This window comes from Acanthopagrus latus, chromosome 17 (genome assembly GCF_904848185.1).
Source record: "Acanthopagrus latus isolate v.2019 chromosome 17, fAcaLat1.1, whole genome shotgun sequence".
Taxonomy (NCBI): Eukaryota; Metazoa; Chordata; class Actinopteri; order Spariformes; family Sparidae; genus Acanthopagrus; species Acanthopagrus latus.
In genome coordinates, this window is record NC_051055.1 from 17563924 (window position 1) to 17580418 (window position 16495).

At 43.6% G+C, this 16495-nt stretch overlaps 1 protein-coding gene across 5 annotated transcripts in view; it reads left to right on the forward strand.

Moving 5' to 3' along the window:
• The window catches only part of invs (inversin), a 22711-nt gene continuing 6216 nt past the window's right edge, over window positions 1-16495 (forward strand). The window contains exons 1-17 of one of the 5 annotated variants that reach the window (XM_037073367.1): window positions 20-139; window positions 288-382; window positions 676-781; window positions 7544-7643; window positions 8365-8442; window positions 8997-9163; window positions 10295-10468; window positions 11083-11250; window positions 11363-11543; window positions 11923-12032; window positions 12452-12623; window positions 13401-13556; window positions 13655-13776; window positions 14658-14765; window positions 14855-14961; window positions 15036-15245; window positions 16235-16437. In XM_037073367.1, the coding sequence (XP_036929262.1) occupies window positions 779-781; window positions 7544-7643; window positions 8365-8442; window positions 8997-9163; window positions 10295-10468; window positions 11083-11250; window positions 11363-11543; window positions 11923-12032; window positions 12452-12623; window positions 13401-13556; window positions 13655-13776; window positions 14658-14765; window positions 14855-14961; window positions 15036-15245; window positions 16235-16437 (2059 nt within the window). In that variant the 5' untranslated portion in view covers window positions 20-139; window positions 288-382; window positions 676-778. Of the gene's footprint in view, window positions 140-287; window positions 383-675; window positions 782-7543; window positions 7644-8364; window positions 8443-8996; window positions 9164-10294; window positions 10469-11082; window positions 11251-11362; window positions 11544-11922; window positions 12033-12451; window positions 12624-13400; window positions 13557-13654; window positions 13777-14657; window positions 14766-14854; window positions 14962-15035; window positions 15246-16234; window positions 16438-16495 lie in introns of all 5 variants that reach the window. The other 4 variants (XM_037073366.1, XM_037073370.1, XM_037073371.1 and 1 more) reach the window with 4 other exon arrangements.

Consider the following 16495-nt stretch of genomic DNA (forward strand, 5'->3'; position numbering starts at 1 on the left):
CTCTAATCATGGCGATTCATTACTTTACAACAGTAACGGGAGTTGTAGTGTTTTGTAAACCAGACTGTGGCGATTCAACGGGACTACTTGGAAGAAAACTTTCCTGAGATTCTCATCTGGAAGAAAAGGAAAATAAACGGTAACTATAACACCTTATAAAGACGAGTGGAAGGAACACTTTATTAAAATGCAATCGCATTGAGGTTGTACTCAGTGTATCCACTGTCACAGTTTCGTTGTCTGCACTTTTTTAGTACGTTTATGAATAACTGATTTCTCCAAAACAGGGGGAGTTGCATCATTATGGCTCACTTTTTGCAATACCCTGTTCGACCCATTTTCACCAGTTAGCAATGCCTTGTATTACCGTACATGAGACTTGGTGAGTTGGAATAACTTAAAAACTCTGATGCACAACTCTGCAAAATGTATGCAAATGTTCTCCATAAATCTAACAACATTATTGTGTCTATTATAAAGCAAAGATCACCACTTAAACAGAAGGTTGTTTCACCTCATCAGACTAGATGAGTAGATTGATGAACAGAAGTAATATGTCACTCTTCCTCACTCTGCCTGTAATCAGTACAGTAGCAGTGTTGTGCTGGCAGTCGTTTGTGTGAACAGGTGGGCTGCTCTCAGTATGTGAGTGATCCTCTTTCTCTGCCCCCGCAGGAGCCAGGATCAGGGCAGGTAGGGGACCTGGACGTGCATCCACCCCCACCGAGGATGCACTGAACTGAGAAACATCTGTTGAAGTGTCCCCCTCAATGCAACTATGGTAAGAATCCGATACACAGAGAGAGCAACTCTCCAGATTTGATTTAAGTTGCTACACCCCAGAGGAGTTTGAATTTCTGTATTTGTCTGTTGGTTACTTTTGTCTCTACCCTGCACTATCAGTTGGTAATCCTCTCTCTGGAACCGTTGAGACTATGTGTAACAAACCTAATTGTGTGTGTGGCAACAGCCTAATTGTTAAGGAGATTAAGGTGGAATGTTGAATTGAATCCCAGCATTAATATTTTATGGGCTAAAGCTGTCCATAGGGGGTTCACAGTGTGCGAGTAACGCACAGATGGAGTCAGAGGAAGATTTCTCTCTCACCCTGTATGCATATCAGTGGTGGAGAGGAAGAGGAGCAGAAGGCCCTTTTTAAGTTGTTAATACTAGGAAATAAAAGGCAAAATAGGCATCACAATGTCTTCCTCCAGTATTTGATTTATGTCACCATTTATCTACTGAAGCTTGAAATATCATGTGTTGAACTGGTTATGTGACATCTTTTATTAGTCACATACACAGAGCATGTACAATTTTAAAAAAAAAGATTTATTTATTGACAATTATTGGCCATTTTTCATTTTTTATACAGCGTAAAAGATGATGTGACAAAGACAAAGAGAAAAAGGAGAAAAAAAATACAAAAACACATAACACAGTAACTTCACTCTTACAATTTAAACGACACAAAATATTTATTATGTTCCTTTACTTTGAGCATGTTGACATCTCCCAAAAGCCACATTTTATGATCTCTTGGAATTTCAGTCCCTATAACGAACTTCCAAAGTTCCAAGTTCATCTAGGCAGGGACAAGCCCAGAACATATGAAGTAACTTTCCTTCATTCACCTTACTCCTTTGGCACATGGCGAAGACATTCCTATTGATCTTATGAAGGCTGTGTGGCGTGAGGGTTAGGGTTCTGTGAAAGATATTAAATCGCATTTGTCTATGGTTAGTGGAAATTAGTACTGTTTGGGATCTTTCCAATATGTTTTGCCAGTTGACATCATCATAGTTACAACCTTTGTCTGTCTCCCATTTGTTTTTAATCAATAGTCTATCATAAATTGACAAGTTTGAGTGATAAGAGGATACAAGCATCTTTTGTCTTTATTGTGTTTTGTTACTTGTAACTATACTATAGTTATGTGAATTCAAACTGGAACATTGATTTTTCTGATCAGTTTTATCTCTAATTCAGGCGCGGACTTGTACATCACAAGTAAATAATAGAATTTTAAAAAAGTGTAATGTGTCTCTGGAAGGATAACTGTTCGGACTATTAGCTTAGACTGGGACGATTAGATAGTAAGGTTGTCATGATACCATAATTTTACCATACCAAAAAAACAATACTCACTAAACCCCTTTCAATACTATGAAAAAAAGTCCTCTAAATAGGATGATTGTTTTCTCATGAACGTGGATATTGAATGATTTTAAACATGTGATATCAAATCAGCATCAAAGCATCGACACTTTTGAAAACCACACTGGACAGTGTGTAAGAAACCGTTTGGTGTATGAATCCACAATCTTTCTTAAATTGAACTCTTATGTGTAGTTGAAGCTGTGACAAATTCATATTTTCATTGATGATTGATGTAGCCTATGCATTGTTTTTCAATTAAGAGATTATTTAGTCTATAAGGCATCTTAAGGTTTAATCACAGATGCTGTTTACAGCTCAGCAGAGTGGACTGGGAGATCTTCAAATTGCCAGTGGTCAAAAAACCAAAAGGCCTTCAATCAATTGTCAGTGTTTCTAAATGAACACACATTGCCATACATCTAATAATGACCAAGTGGATTAAAAATGATCTCACAAAGTGAGGAGCAGCATTCTTTCAGTGCTCCTCTCATATCTGTCCGTAAAGAAAGAAAATGAGAAACCTTGACTTTGTTACCATCTTATATTTATCTTTGTACTTGTACAAGGCCAATATAGATATGTGTATTTGTTTTGATCCACACCCATACATCTATTGTCTTAAGACATAACACACAGTGTCCTACCCCGCTACATGCAGCACACATCCTACTGCTCTCCCAGCACTCTGAAATCATCTGTCCATCCTCCTCTCCTCCTTTTTCTGTTTTCGCCATTTTCTTCCATTTCGCATTGCACTTATTGATTTTTTTGTTTGTTTTTCCAGCTGATTATGTCCCTGTACTCTGATTCGCCGGTGGGCACATTGCTCTCTGCACTTTAATTGGACATTTAATTAGATCACAGTTTTAGTCCAATTAGACTCAGAGGTGTTGGGAAAAGGATACGGAGGGGAGAAGAGGAAAAAGTCCCCAAGCTGCTCTCTGTCTTCTCCCCCCCCATTCTCCATCTCCCTCTCTCTCCTCCTCTTCTCACTCTTTTCTTCGTCTGTCTTTTTCTGTCCGCCTTGCTGTCTCCCCCACCCCCACTCCTGGGGGCAGCTCATTAGTGATATAATGGGATGACACAAAACACACAGCTCCCCTAACTCTCAGAGTGTCTCAAGCAGTGCCTGTGCCACACACACGAGGTGGCAGGGACTGTATCAGCTCACTGTTACAGAATTTATCCGCTTGTTTTTTGGAATGGTACTGGTACTGAATCCTGCACACCTCCTCCTGTTTCGCACAGAGGCCATGAAGGGGTACGAGATTGTGTTTTGAAACAGAGTGTTATTAGTGGCTCTGATTGAGCTCCAGCACCGCCTGCCACTCTGCCAGTCACAGTAACATCGACCAGTATGCACACACACACACACACACACACACACACACACACACACACACACACACACAACACAAACATTAACGGCGTGCTGGGCAGAAGCCATCGACTCAGTGGAGTGCTCCAGTATGATATCACTACACCTAATGAGACAAAGATAAGCCTCATTACCAGCAGCATTTGCTTACATGCCAGTCAAATGCAGGACTATTCTGCACCAGTTTCAGCTCCCCTATGGTTTGTACCCTCTTCCACCTTTTGTTGTCATAGTCCTCACAGGGAGCATAAACAAGACTGTGCCCCAGTGGGCGAAAACACATGGGCAAATGTAAACACACACAAACACACACCCCAGATGTAAGTGGATATGCACACAGTTCGGCTCAGGTGCGAATCCTTGGAGGACGTTAGTCAATCTCTGCTTCCCTTGAGCGGTTACACACCACCTCCTACCCTCCACCCTCAGGAAGGAGATAGAGAACCAGCCTCTACTGTGTGTCCCCTCTCTATACATACTGTGTGCATGTATAGATGGTGTGTGAGAGTGTGTGAGTGTGTGTGAACGACAGGCAGTAGGCAGGGGTGTTTTAGCCACAGGCGCCACTACCTGACCCCCGTGGCTGTGAGATTGACAGCTGTGGTCCCGCCTAATTGCATTACTCTCCCAGGTGATTGGCTCTCACCCTGGGGGCTCATTTGTCAGGATGCATTGTGTTAATGATGTAAATTAGCCCATCTATGTGTCACTCAGCCTTCTCCCCCCCTGCTGATTGGCCCTGCTGTGCCCCAGGGCTCGGCCCCCCAGCCGAGGGAGCCAGTTCATTGGTCCTTGGGGAAACAGGAAGTCCCCCAGAAATAGGGCTTTACAGATTGGGCATCCCTGTGGGCTGATATTATCCTTCCTCCCACCTCTTTACCTGTCAGTCAAAACCCACGGACTGATCCCTGCAGCCACTATCTCTTATCTGAGACACACACACACACACACACACACACACACACACACACAGTAACACACTAAAACATGTAGGTGGTATAGGCACCTGTAATGCCCACATGTTGGCAATGAGCCTAAACACACTCTGTTATAACTCTAAAATATATAAAGATACACTTGTATAAAAGGTGTGTGTGTGTGTGTGTGTGTGTGTGTGTGTGTTGAAATAAAGGCCACAGGCTCAGACTCTCCCCCACTGCTTAGCCAGCATGCTCTAGCTATGTCCTCTATCAAAAGCAGACAGCGTCACATTGATGGACAGCTAGAGAGACATATAGAGAAACACACACACACACACACACACCTCGACTCCCTGGTTTCTTTGCCTGCATCAATTGAAGTGTTAGTTACAGTCCGGTGTGTGTATGCTCTTTCAGCTGAATGAGCTCTGTGTGTGTGTGTGTGTGTGTGTGTGTGTGTGTGTGTGTGTGTGTAAGGAGGTGTGTACTTGTGCAGCACTCCTGTTGTGTTGCTGAAAGGTTTCGTGGGAGTGTGTGTGTGTTCTTTGTTGCAGTTATATGAGGCCAAATATGAATAAAGACTAAATAATGTCAGCATCAGCATGAATCAATACTTATACAGATGCACAATCACTTGGTCTGGACCTCAGCCTCTGATCAATAGTTTACTCTGAGTTATTGTCTTCATATTAACAAGTGGAGCGCTCCCCGAGGAACGCGTATGAATGGCTAAATGAGAGCGCTCCGAACCTCTCAACAGGACCTGGTGTTGTTTTTACACCCTCTTTTGTTTGATTTCAGACACTGCATCGCAAAAGGCTTTTTAGCCAAATTTGGATGCACTGTAGGTGTTTCCAAAACACTCAGATCCTCATGAAACTCTAATTGCCCACTCTTGGTGATATGAAAGTCTCTCACATAGATTCAGACATCGACCTGTGTCCCTTGTGTCAGTGTTTGGCCAAATTATGACTTTTTTTTTTCTCCCTTTAAGATTATTCACAAATCAATTCACATTTTTATTGTGGCAGCTGAGGGGGGTTTCATATTGACTCGGAAATGTAGGAAAGGATCAAAATAAGTCAACAAAAGTGAAAGGAAAGTTTGGAATGAGCTCTTGTCAAGACTGAGAAGTGAATATCAGATGACTTCTTCATCTGTGAAAGAAAATATGCAAGTGCCCTATACAGTTTTGAGGAAGACATTTTAATCATAAGAGAAATAACTTAATTGACTGAGGGGTTTTTTTCACAAACTTTCATACCGTTTTACTTTGTTTATATTTGGCAGACCCTGCCTTCAAACAGCGTTCTAGGGACCTTATTTACCTCTGAGAACAGCTAGTTGATGGAAATAATACATATTCCTGAGTTTGCATTGCTGCCTCATTAATTTTGTAAAGTTTGAATTTCTGCTCCAAAACGATGTAGTTTCTTTTTCCCCTTTAACATTAAAATCAAGATATTACTCTCTCTGAAAGTGCAGCTGTGGCATCTCTGCTATTTCCGCATGTGTTAGATATTAGGATTCGCAGACTCTGTGTGTGTGTGTGTGTGTGTGTGTGTTTGTGTGCACGTGCATTGCAAACTGAGTAATCACTGTAAATTAGAGATGTTTAGAGATGTTTGTGGTCGATTTTGATAAAGCCCCTGTAAAAACTCTCTCTCACGGAAAATCACTTCCCATGACGTGGCACATGTGCCAAACACACACACACACACACACACATACACACACACACACACTGACGCTCACACACACCTTTAAGTGCCGCATCTATCATCTCTCCCTCCTGTTCCCCTTTTAAGCGCACACTTTTCCCTACTTTGCAGTAAACATATTAACTAACCTGTATTAAGTCTCCGCCACTGCTTGGCAGAGCGTGAGAAAGCAGCGAGCATGATGGGTAATTGCCAGGCTGCACGCAGTGTCTACAGGAGCACTCTTTATGAGGTGGTGGCGGGTAGAGAGAGGGGGATGAGAGGGAAGGATGGAGGACACCGAAGTGTTCTCCTCCCTTCACATCATTCAGATTTCTTACTGAAAGTCTAAAAGTTTATTAGACATCAGCCGGCCTATAATTTCTAAAAATTTCCTATCAGTTGTATTGTATAAAAACTCTCAACGTGAAATGTTTCCGAAGTAGTGATTCAGATCTGTCTGTGTGACTGTTAATGAAAATGTCTTGGAGAAACCTCAGATTGTGGCATGAGTTTGTGCCTCCAGCGTTTATGTGTTTAGGGGCAATAATTGATTTCTGTGTTGTGCCCCGCAGGGCTTGTCCCACATCTCGAAACCCCGCCAAACACACACACACACGCGCACACTCACAGCTAGGCATGCTGCAGTATTAATGAGACATGAATAAGACATGAAGAGAGACCCCCCTCGTACACGCTCACACAGGGTCTCCCCCTCCCCAGCTGCTTCCTGTCTGCAGATTATCCAGCTTTCACTGGGCTCTGGTTAAGTGGGGCCAGGAAGAGATTTAGCCCCCTCAGCGGGAGCAGACACACACTGTCACACACACAAGCATGCGCACGCACTCACACATACTCCCTACTGTAAGCAAACATTGGAAAGTATCTGTTTATTGTGCACTTCAGGTGTTTGTTATCTGCCTGAGATATGATCGATATCTAAGTAGGATCATTTTATCTTTCCCCCCTTGCGCTGCAAGAGAAAAAAGTGTGAACTAACCGCCTGAGCTCAGAGTGTACATAAAAACAAAATTTTAACAATTTGTCTGAGTTTTAAGTAGTATCAGTGGATGTGATAGTTAACTAATATTTCTTATGAATTTAGGTTTTATGTAGCGACTGGAAGTCATTTTGAGATTCCCAGTTTTAACCTGTTTCATTAGTAAAATCCAATTAAACGTGTCTTATTATAGTGGATAATATGGTATTATGCATGAACCACTTAAGTGTAACTGCGTCCAGTTGTGGGGTGTGCTCGCAGCTAAATGAATGGTAAGGAAACTGTCTAGACTGAGCTTAATGTCACCTTATTTAACACTTGATAAGTAAGCTGAGTGTATGTTGCTGCAGGTTGAGTTGTGACCTTCTATCTGTTTGTGTTGCAGGCCTCAGCGACGTCTGGCCCAGGACCGGCGTCTCTGGGCTCGCAGGTTCATGCTGCAGCTGTCAATGGAGATAGGAGCGCCCTCCTCAAGCTCATCACAGGTAAGTATTAGGGCAGATATTCTCGATAATTTTGTTGTTAAACTGTAAAATATCCTGCCTCCGTTACATATCTTTGCCACACCACACATTTGAGGAATCATTGCAAAATATGTGTTCTTATATATATATATATATATATATATATATATATATATATATATATATATATATATATATATATATATATATATATATATATATATATATATGCAACTTCTTCTGGAGCCAGAAATAAGGCTTTATACTATGTTTTTTTCTTAAATTGATGGACTCACCCTTTAACCAGTGGGCCAGACCCGAAGCCCATGGGTCGAATTTTGCCCTCTTACAACCTCTCTCTCGGTCTGTGATAATTTTCTATTTTTGTTACGCCTGGTGTTATGCACAAGGATACTCTTATTTCATTCAAAAGTTTTAATCCAGGCTGTTTAAGTACAGGGAATTACATTTTCAAAGGTGCACTGCGTTCCCTGCTCTTTATTTTTACAATGTGAGAACTAATTAACAAAGCTGAGAAAGTAAACACAGATAAAAGGTGAGTTGTTTAAAGACATTTAAATTCAAAGCATTTCTGGCCTTTTTTTTTTTACAAGCCTAGCCCTGCACCAGGGCACCATGACACCCCAAACACACATGGTACAATCTACATAAATATGCAAGTAATTTGCTGCTTAACTGATTTCTATAAGAAACATTTCTTTGCATTTCCCTTTGTCTGTAGCAAGGTCAGAGGGCAGGGTCAGCCGCAGAAGCTGGTTAGAGTTTTGGGGGTTTGCACTGAGAAGCAGCAGCAGAGCAGGTTTGTGTCAGCATGGCAGCTGGAACCACAGTCTCTCATTGAAAACAATGTCCAGTATCAGTGTTTCTTTTGGTCGCCTGGTGCTATAACCACCAGGTGAGAGACAGAAGAGTGATGAGGGAATGCAGCACACGTGACAAACATAACGTGAATAAGACCGCTAGCATCAGAAATTACATAACGTGCATTTCATCTTGAATATGCAGAAAACTGAGTCTCGGAGAGGCATGCAATAGAAATAGAGAAAATATGTGAAGAGCTTCAGTTGTTCAGTGTGAAGTCGCGACTAGTGTTACAGTACTAGCTTTTGACTGCCAGCCACTCTGACCTATTTAGAAAGAATAGACGTGGAATTCCGATTAAATTAAAGCAGTAACAGACTTAATTGTAAGGGTATCCTTTTAAAAAACAGTTCATAACATATTCCATCACAAGCCACATAATGGTACCCCCTGATTATAAATGGAACTGAATATTCTAAGCAATATTCCTCTGACTTAAACCTTCAACCTCCTGCCCTTTTAAACATTTTTTTATGCGTGTGTGTAATGTAGCAGATCCCTCACTGCGGGACCGCGAGGACCAGTTTGGACGGACCCCTCTGATGTACTGCGTGCTGGCTGACCGCCTGGACTGTGCGGAGATCCTGCTGAAGGCCGGAGCCTCGGTTAACAAGACCGACCACAGCCAGCGCACTGCTCTGCACCTTGCTGCGCAGAAGGTTTGGATGTCACATACACAAATATGTGAAATAGCTCTTTTAATTACATTATCTTGATTCACAAGTGTACGGATTAAAAAAGCTGGAATGGATATCAAGCCATGGCAGAGAAAGAAAGTTTAATTGTCCGTCAGCTCCAGTAGGAAGCCAGTGCCCCCTAGTGGCTGTAGATATGGCCTAAGGGCTTGTGTGTGTGTGTGTGTGTGTGTGTGTGTGTGTGTGTGTGTGTGTGGAGAGTTTACACTCTCTTATAAATAAAGTATTGTTCTGCGTGAGGAAGTCCTGATTCACAGCATTTTGGCCACTGAAACCTATGAAAGAGGAAGAGCTCAGTGTTCTTTTCACTTCGGTCTAGACTGAGGGACAGTCAGGGGAGACGATGATAATGACAACACCTTCGGACAGGGTGGTGTGTTCTCTCTCCAGAGGGGTGTATCTGGGGACCAATTGGATGTGCTACTAATAGCATCTCTTTACGTCTCAGTTATTTGTTTGAGCCTTTTCGTATGATACAGGATCATCATATCATTGAAGAAAGAGGGGAGGTAATAGGTTATTGGGGTCTGTCTCATAGATTGGGAGTGTGTGAGTGTGTGAGTGTGTGTGTTGGGGGATGCTAGTGATGGGAAGCCCTGTCTCTCTGACATCTGATCAATAAACGGCTGAGACAGGGAGAGAGGCCAGGGATTACCGATCTAATTGGACTGAGAATAGGGAGGACGGCAACACACACACACGCACACTCACAGTCTAGATGCATGCTCACACGCGAGATAGATCTGTCAGACTGTGGCTTTGTGGTCACGGGATGGTAAATATACAAAACACACGTGTATGCGGCCATGGACACACACACACACACACCTGCTGTCCGGTGACAGCTGTCGCAAAATACATCATCCAGCGGCCCGGTGGTGAGCAAACTTCAGGAGGATGATGACGATGTTGAGGCGATGACAGGCCTGCTAATGTTTACCGTTTAACAGCTCAGAGGCAGGAGGAGTGAACAAAGATGGATGACCTGCGGATTGAACCAGACACAGCTGAAAGCCTGCGGAGTGCATGTGGTTCATGACTAATATCGAGCAGAATCTGTGCTTTTGGGAGCTAATTTCGTGTTTCGTGTTGCAGGGGAATGTGCGTTTCCTGAAGCTACTGCTGTCCAGGCGTGCTAACTGGCTGCAGAAAGATTTAGAGGAGATGACCCCGCTCCACTTGGCCACACGTCACCCCTCCCCGAAAGCCCTCGCCCTGCTGCTCAAACACATCGGACCTGGGGAGGTTGACACACAAGACAAGAACAAGGTAGTGCAGCGAAGAAAAGCCGTTGGAAGATTGTTTGTCTTCCCAACTGTCCTCAGTTGCCAGTCTGGGCATCTGACCAATAACCTGTAAAAAGATAACAGACTGACTGAGTATAGTTCATTAGAGCAGCAGGAATTTGAGGTCATACGCACAGAGGCACCGAGGGGCTCACTCACACAGCAGCAAACGATTCAACAATCTGAAGCTTTGTCCTGTGTTCTGCTGATAAGACCACAAACACACAAACACACAGTCTCCTCTGTCCGTTGCAGCTGATGAGTATCTGACATCAGTAGTTACTTTTGTAATAATCCAATATGCATCATCGCGTCAGATGACAGTGGTTTCAGCAAATCTCAGAATAGCTCAGCAGCCGTCATGGAGACATGTATCTTAGTTACAATCTCACTGCTGGTTCCTCAATATGAGCTCTGTGCGGTAGTAGCCCTCATATTTCCTGCCCTTATCAAACTGGAGTAGTTTTTTTTTTTTTTTTTACGTAGATGGAAACCACAAACCTGGTGTCACAACAGCCTGCTCTGTTTTGAACTTCATTCATACTGTTTGTGGCGTTCTGTTTATGTCTCTCGCTCTCACACTCTTTCTCTGCACAGCAAACTGCTCTCCACTGGTCAGCGTTTTATAACCGTCCGGAACACGTGCGCCTCCTGATCAAGCACGACTCCAACATTGGCATCCCGGACAGCGAGGGCAAGATCCCTCTGCACTGGGCAGCGCACAGTCAGGAGCCCAGCGCCACTCAAACTGTCCGCTGCATACTGGTACACACTACTGTGCACACACACTGTCGAGTAAATTTGACATAAACATCCTCCATCCTCACCTGTCAGTCTGCATGTCTTTTTTGTGTTGTGTGTGTGTTATCATGTGAAGGAGGCAGCTCCCACTGAGTCCCTGTTGAACTGGCAGGACTACGAGGGGAGGACACCCCTGCACTTTGCCGTTGCCGACGGTAACGAGGCGGTGGTGGAGGTGCTGACGTCTTACGAGGGCTGTAATGTGACAGCTTATGATAACCTCTTCAGGACACCACTGCACTGGGCAGCCCTGCTTGGTGGGTGGACACATGCTGCATCTGACCTACTGCTACTGCTGCCTACTGGTATACATTAAAAACCAGTACATTGCTACCAACCTAGACAAAGTTAAGCCTCACTGAGCTGCTACCATGACTGCAGACATCATGTTTCTCGGTTCTTGTTCTATAGCACTGTGCGGAGGCAAACAGAGCTCACAGTGTCACCTGACTTATGTTGACTCAATGTGGAGTCTTTTGCTTTTCTGTTAACACTTCCGTAAAAGTAAACTGAAAAAATATAAGGTGTCTTTGTAGCAACATATAATTAAGCTGTTGTTTCAGCTCCTCGCTGTGTATATCCTTGTCATTACCTGTCACCTTCGCATCCTGCTCATATAAACGCATGTCTTTTCAGGCCACGCCAGAATCGTCCACCTACTGCTGGAGAGAAACACATCAGGCACTATTCCCTCAGACAGCCAGGGAGCAACGCCTCTGCACTACGGTGCTCAGAGCAACAATGCTGTGAGACATGAACGCTCGTACTCGTGAAGCTGGAAAACCTGCTGAGCCAGCATCATGCACCTTTATTCAAAAGACAGTGTCATTGTCAGTGGGATACGCTGTCTCACCCTGCGTGTTCTGCATCCATCTGAGAATGTAGACATGCTAAACTTGCTATTTGAAGATTTTCTTCAGATTTTATGAGCATCACAGTTAAAATAAGCTATATATATATATATATGAGTAAACATTTGTGTGTGTTTGTGTGTATATAGATATATTTATATATATAGGTATTCATTGTTGTTGTGTGTGATATAACATCACCCATCTAAAAAATGGACAATTAACTACACTACAGTCATTTTCTTTGTGTATGTGTGTGTGTGTGTGTGTGTGTGTGTGTGTGTGTGTGTGTGTGTGTGTGTGTGTGTGTGTAGGAGACAGTTGGTGTGTTCCTGTCCCACCCGTCTGTGAAGGATGAACCTGATCTGGAGGGGAGGACAGCCTTCATGTGGGCGGCTGGGAAGGGCAGTGATGATGTCATCCGCACCATGCTGGCCCTCACCCCTCACATTGACATCAACATGGCCGACAAGTACGGAGGCACCGGTGAGCACCTGAGAAACACGAGGATGAGCCGAGGCTCCTCTAAACTGCTATGACCCATGACCCCACTAATGGGCGTGATGTCACACAGTCACACGCACTTTCGTCCTTGTCCTGTTTCTCTGTGTGGTCTGCCGCTTGTTTGAGTCAGGGCCGATGATGTCACTGGGGATTTCCCCCGAGGTGAGACTGAGTGAGGGAGGGAAGTGATACTGTCAGCAAAATCAGCGTGAGCTCGTTGAATAGACTCCCACCACTGCCATCACTGTCCTCCGACACACACACATGTAGACGCACATGACTTGCTGCCACGCTCTGACCCCGGGCGCTCTTTGGACGTATAATCTCCATGGCGATAGCCCCTCTGCTCAGCCAGGCGGTCATTGTTTATGCATGCATAACATGCAACGGTTGAGTCATGTTAATGAGACGGTGTGAGGGGCAGTGGAGCTGACTGGTGCCCGGATCACTTCCATGCACTTGACTCTAGTCTGAACTGTCCAGGGACTGCACAGAGGGGGAGGAAGGGGAGACACGAGGAGGGAAGTGTATTGCTCCTCATTAATTTTCACTGTTTAACTGTTTAAACCTTCGCTGACCAGGCTTTAGCCACATCCCAGAGGATGGATGAGCAAAGAAGTGGCACAGGAATGAGGAGCAGTGAGGGTGTTTATTGTCCAGTTACATTATCTCAGGGTTGTTGTGTGTGTTTGTGTGTGTGTGTGCGTGTGTGTGTGTGTGTGTGTGTGTGTGTGTGTGTGTGTGTGGGTGTTCACACAGCCCTCCATGCGGCCTCCCTGTCAGGCCATGTGAGCACAGTGAAGCTGCTGTTGGAGAGGGGAGCGATGGTCGACTCTCTGGATGTGATGAAGCACACGCCGCTGTTTCGCGCCTGCGAGATGGGACACAGAGACGTCATCCTCACGCTCATCAAAGGTGGGTGCAGTTGATGCACGTGCGCGAGCAATCCATTAACTACACATGTTGTGTGTCAGCTAAATGCCTTGTCTGACATGTAAATGTGATGAATAAAGGTTCTGCACGTGTGGACCTGGTAGATGTGGATGGTCACACTGCTCTGCACTGGGCAGCTCTGGGAGGGAACGCCGAGGTCTGCCAGATACTGATGGAGAATGGGATTAGTCCCAATGTGCAGGTATGAGTGCAACATTATCACATACACAACATACTCTTTTTACATGAACAAATTGTCCCCCTATTTGCATTCTATCATGACTATCAGCAGCTGCATCTTTGGTGAAAGTGCTCTCAAAGTTTTTGCACCATCATCATGGTGTGACTTACAGAGGCACCTTAAATTTGAATAATTAGTATGGAATATTATGAAAATAAGATTAAGGAGCACTGACTGTACACGTCCTTGCACTGAACAAACACTTGATGTAATTTAATGATTGTTTTAAGTATTTTGCTTCTTTTTTTAATTCTTACAATTTTATTTCTATGTTCTTTGTTTCAAATTGTGGTTTGTTCCTTTTATGTAAAACTCTTTGCTGCTGGCTTGGCCAAGACTCCCCTGTTAAAGAGTTTCTGAATCTCAATGATAAGATTCCTGGTAATATAAAGGTAAAATGAAAAAAATGTATACTTGTATTTAGAGTAACAAAAGACTTTATACTACTTTTTCATGTAGTAGCTCTCCCCAAGTCCTGTAAACACACTGTAATGTGTGAACTTTTTGGAGTTACTCTTTAATTAATTATCAGGAATAGTTGGCAATAGCTGACAGCTAATCAATAAATCATTCCAGCTTTAAAGTGATATGTACTAAATATTAATGTATGAAAGCAATAACTACAACTACCATACATATATTTTACATATTTCACATACAACGTACATATGCTGTGATTGATGGCTGGAGCATCATGTTTGCTTCGACATAGAGGGTTTCTATCCAATAAACAAGGACTGTAGGTTTGTCCCCACTAATGAGGCGATGTGTGCAGTATGAATCAACCTCATAAATCCTTAGCAACTCTTTTAATCATTGAATGTTTTACTCTTCCCGGGCAGGACCAGGCCGGACGGACTCCTCTGCAGTGTGCTGCCTACGGTGGCTACATCACCTGCATGGCTGTTCTCATGGAAAACAACGCTGATCCAAACATACAGGACAAGGAGGTAAAAATGTACTCCTGCACCCTCACATCTGTCCCTGAGTTTTTTTTGGCCACAGTTTGAATGAGTGCTCTTCTTTCGTGGGTGCGCAGGGGCGGACCGCTCTCCACTGGTCATGCAACAATGGCTACCTGGATGCTGTGAAACTGCTGCTGGGCTACAATGCCTTCCCTAATCACATGGAGCACACTGAGGAGAGGTGAGGACAAGCAGGAGGAACTGGAGGTGGACGTGGGGAAAAACAGATGTATGAATGACTCTGGTGTTGTGCAGGTACACCCCGCTGGATTACGCCCTGCTGGGAGGGCACAGCGAGGTGACTCAGTTCATGCTGGAGCACGGCGCTCTGTCCATAGCAGCCATCCAGGACATCGCTGCGGCCTCCATCCAGGCCGTCTATAAGGGCTACACCGTCCGCAAGGCCTTCAGGGAGAGGAAGCAGCTCCTCATGAGGCACGAGCAGCTGCGCAAGGATGCAGCCAAGTGAGAGATGAGCACACATATCTACATGCAGAGCCACACACTCTCATAAACGCCCCTGTCTTTTGCATTTTACACTTACTTGAACTGTGTTCATCACTCACTCCTGCGTCTGCCTTCGTTATCCATCTCTGTCTTCTTTTATCACCCGTATAGGAACAATCACACTCTCTCCATATCTGTCTTTCTCTCTGTCATTCCTGCACACACATTCGTCTTCCCCCTGTCTCCCTCCCTCTGGCTTGTTCTGCTTTTGTCATTTGCTCACCAGTCTCACCTTTATCCTGTCTTACATAATGCTTTTGTGAATTCAAACAGAAAGTGATCCCGTTGTCTTTATGTCTGCGACGGCAATGACGATACCACAAAGAGATGTTGGGGGCGGGAAAGTTGTCTGTTTCTACTTTAAGCTAAAGTAATAGTATAACTTTTCTTTATATAGCACCTTTGAGAGCAGACAGACAAGCAAAAGCAGGAAAGTCAGGAAGACAATATAACAGAATAACACTCAATAGTCAAACCAAACCAGGAAGCCTAGTTTAAAGTGAAGTTAAATTAAAGCAAAATGCAAAACACTAAGTGTCTAAATGATTATTTATAAGTTAAAGGAACAAAAGCAAAAAAGCAGGTTGAATCAAAAGCAATGTAAATAAAGAGATAAATAAATAAATAAATAAAACCAACAAAGGACAATAAGAAATTGACAAATCTTTGACAAAACGTCTGCTATGTCTGTTGTGAGATGCTTTTCTCACTCAAAATATATATGTCAATATGTAAATATATGTCACGTTTAATATTCTCATAAATTGATCTTTGATATCAACATAATGTGTTTGTCTATATTCCATAGAATTGTGTGCTTTAACCCCCATGCCCATTGTTACATTAACCTATATTTTCAAAAGAAAGTGTCAAAACATTTAAAACAAACCCTCCTGTAACAAACCTGTAAGCCTTGATCAAATCTGATGGCTTTCCTTTGTGCTCAGGAAACGAGAGGAAGAGCTGCGGAGGAGAGAAGCTGTGCAGCAAATCTCTCCAGACAAACGGAGGGTCTCTGTGGTGAGAGCCGAGCAGGAAAAGATCTCCTTAGTGAACATGATAGAGGGCTTGTCCTTGAATGAATCAGTGGTGGAAGCAAAGAAACCATCCAAAGCTGAACGCACGAAGTGCAAAGAGGACAGACACAAAGGTACAAATGCGCAGAATGTCTCACACTTGTTATGATGAAACTTTTTGTTGAAAGTTTT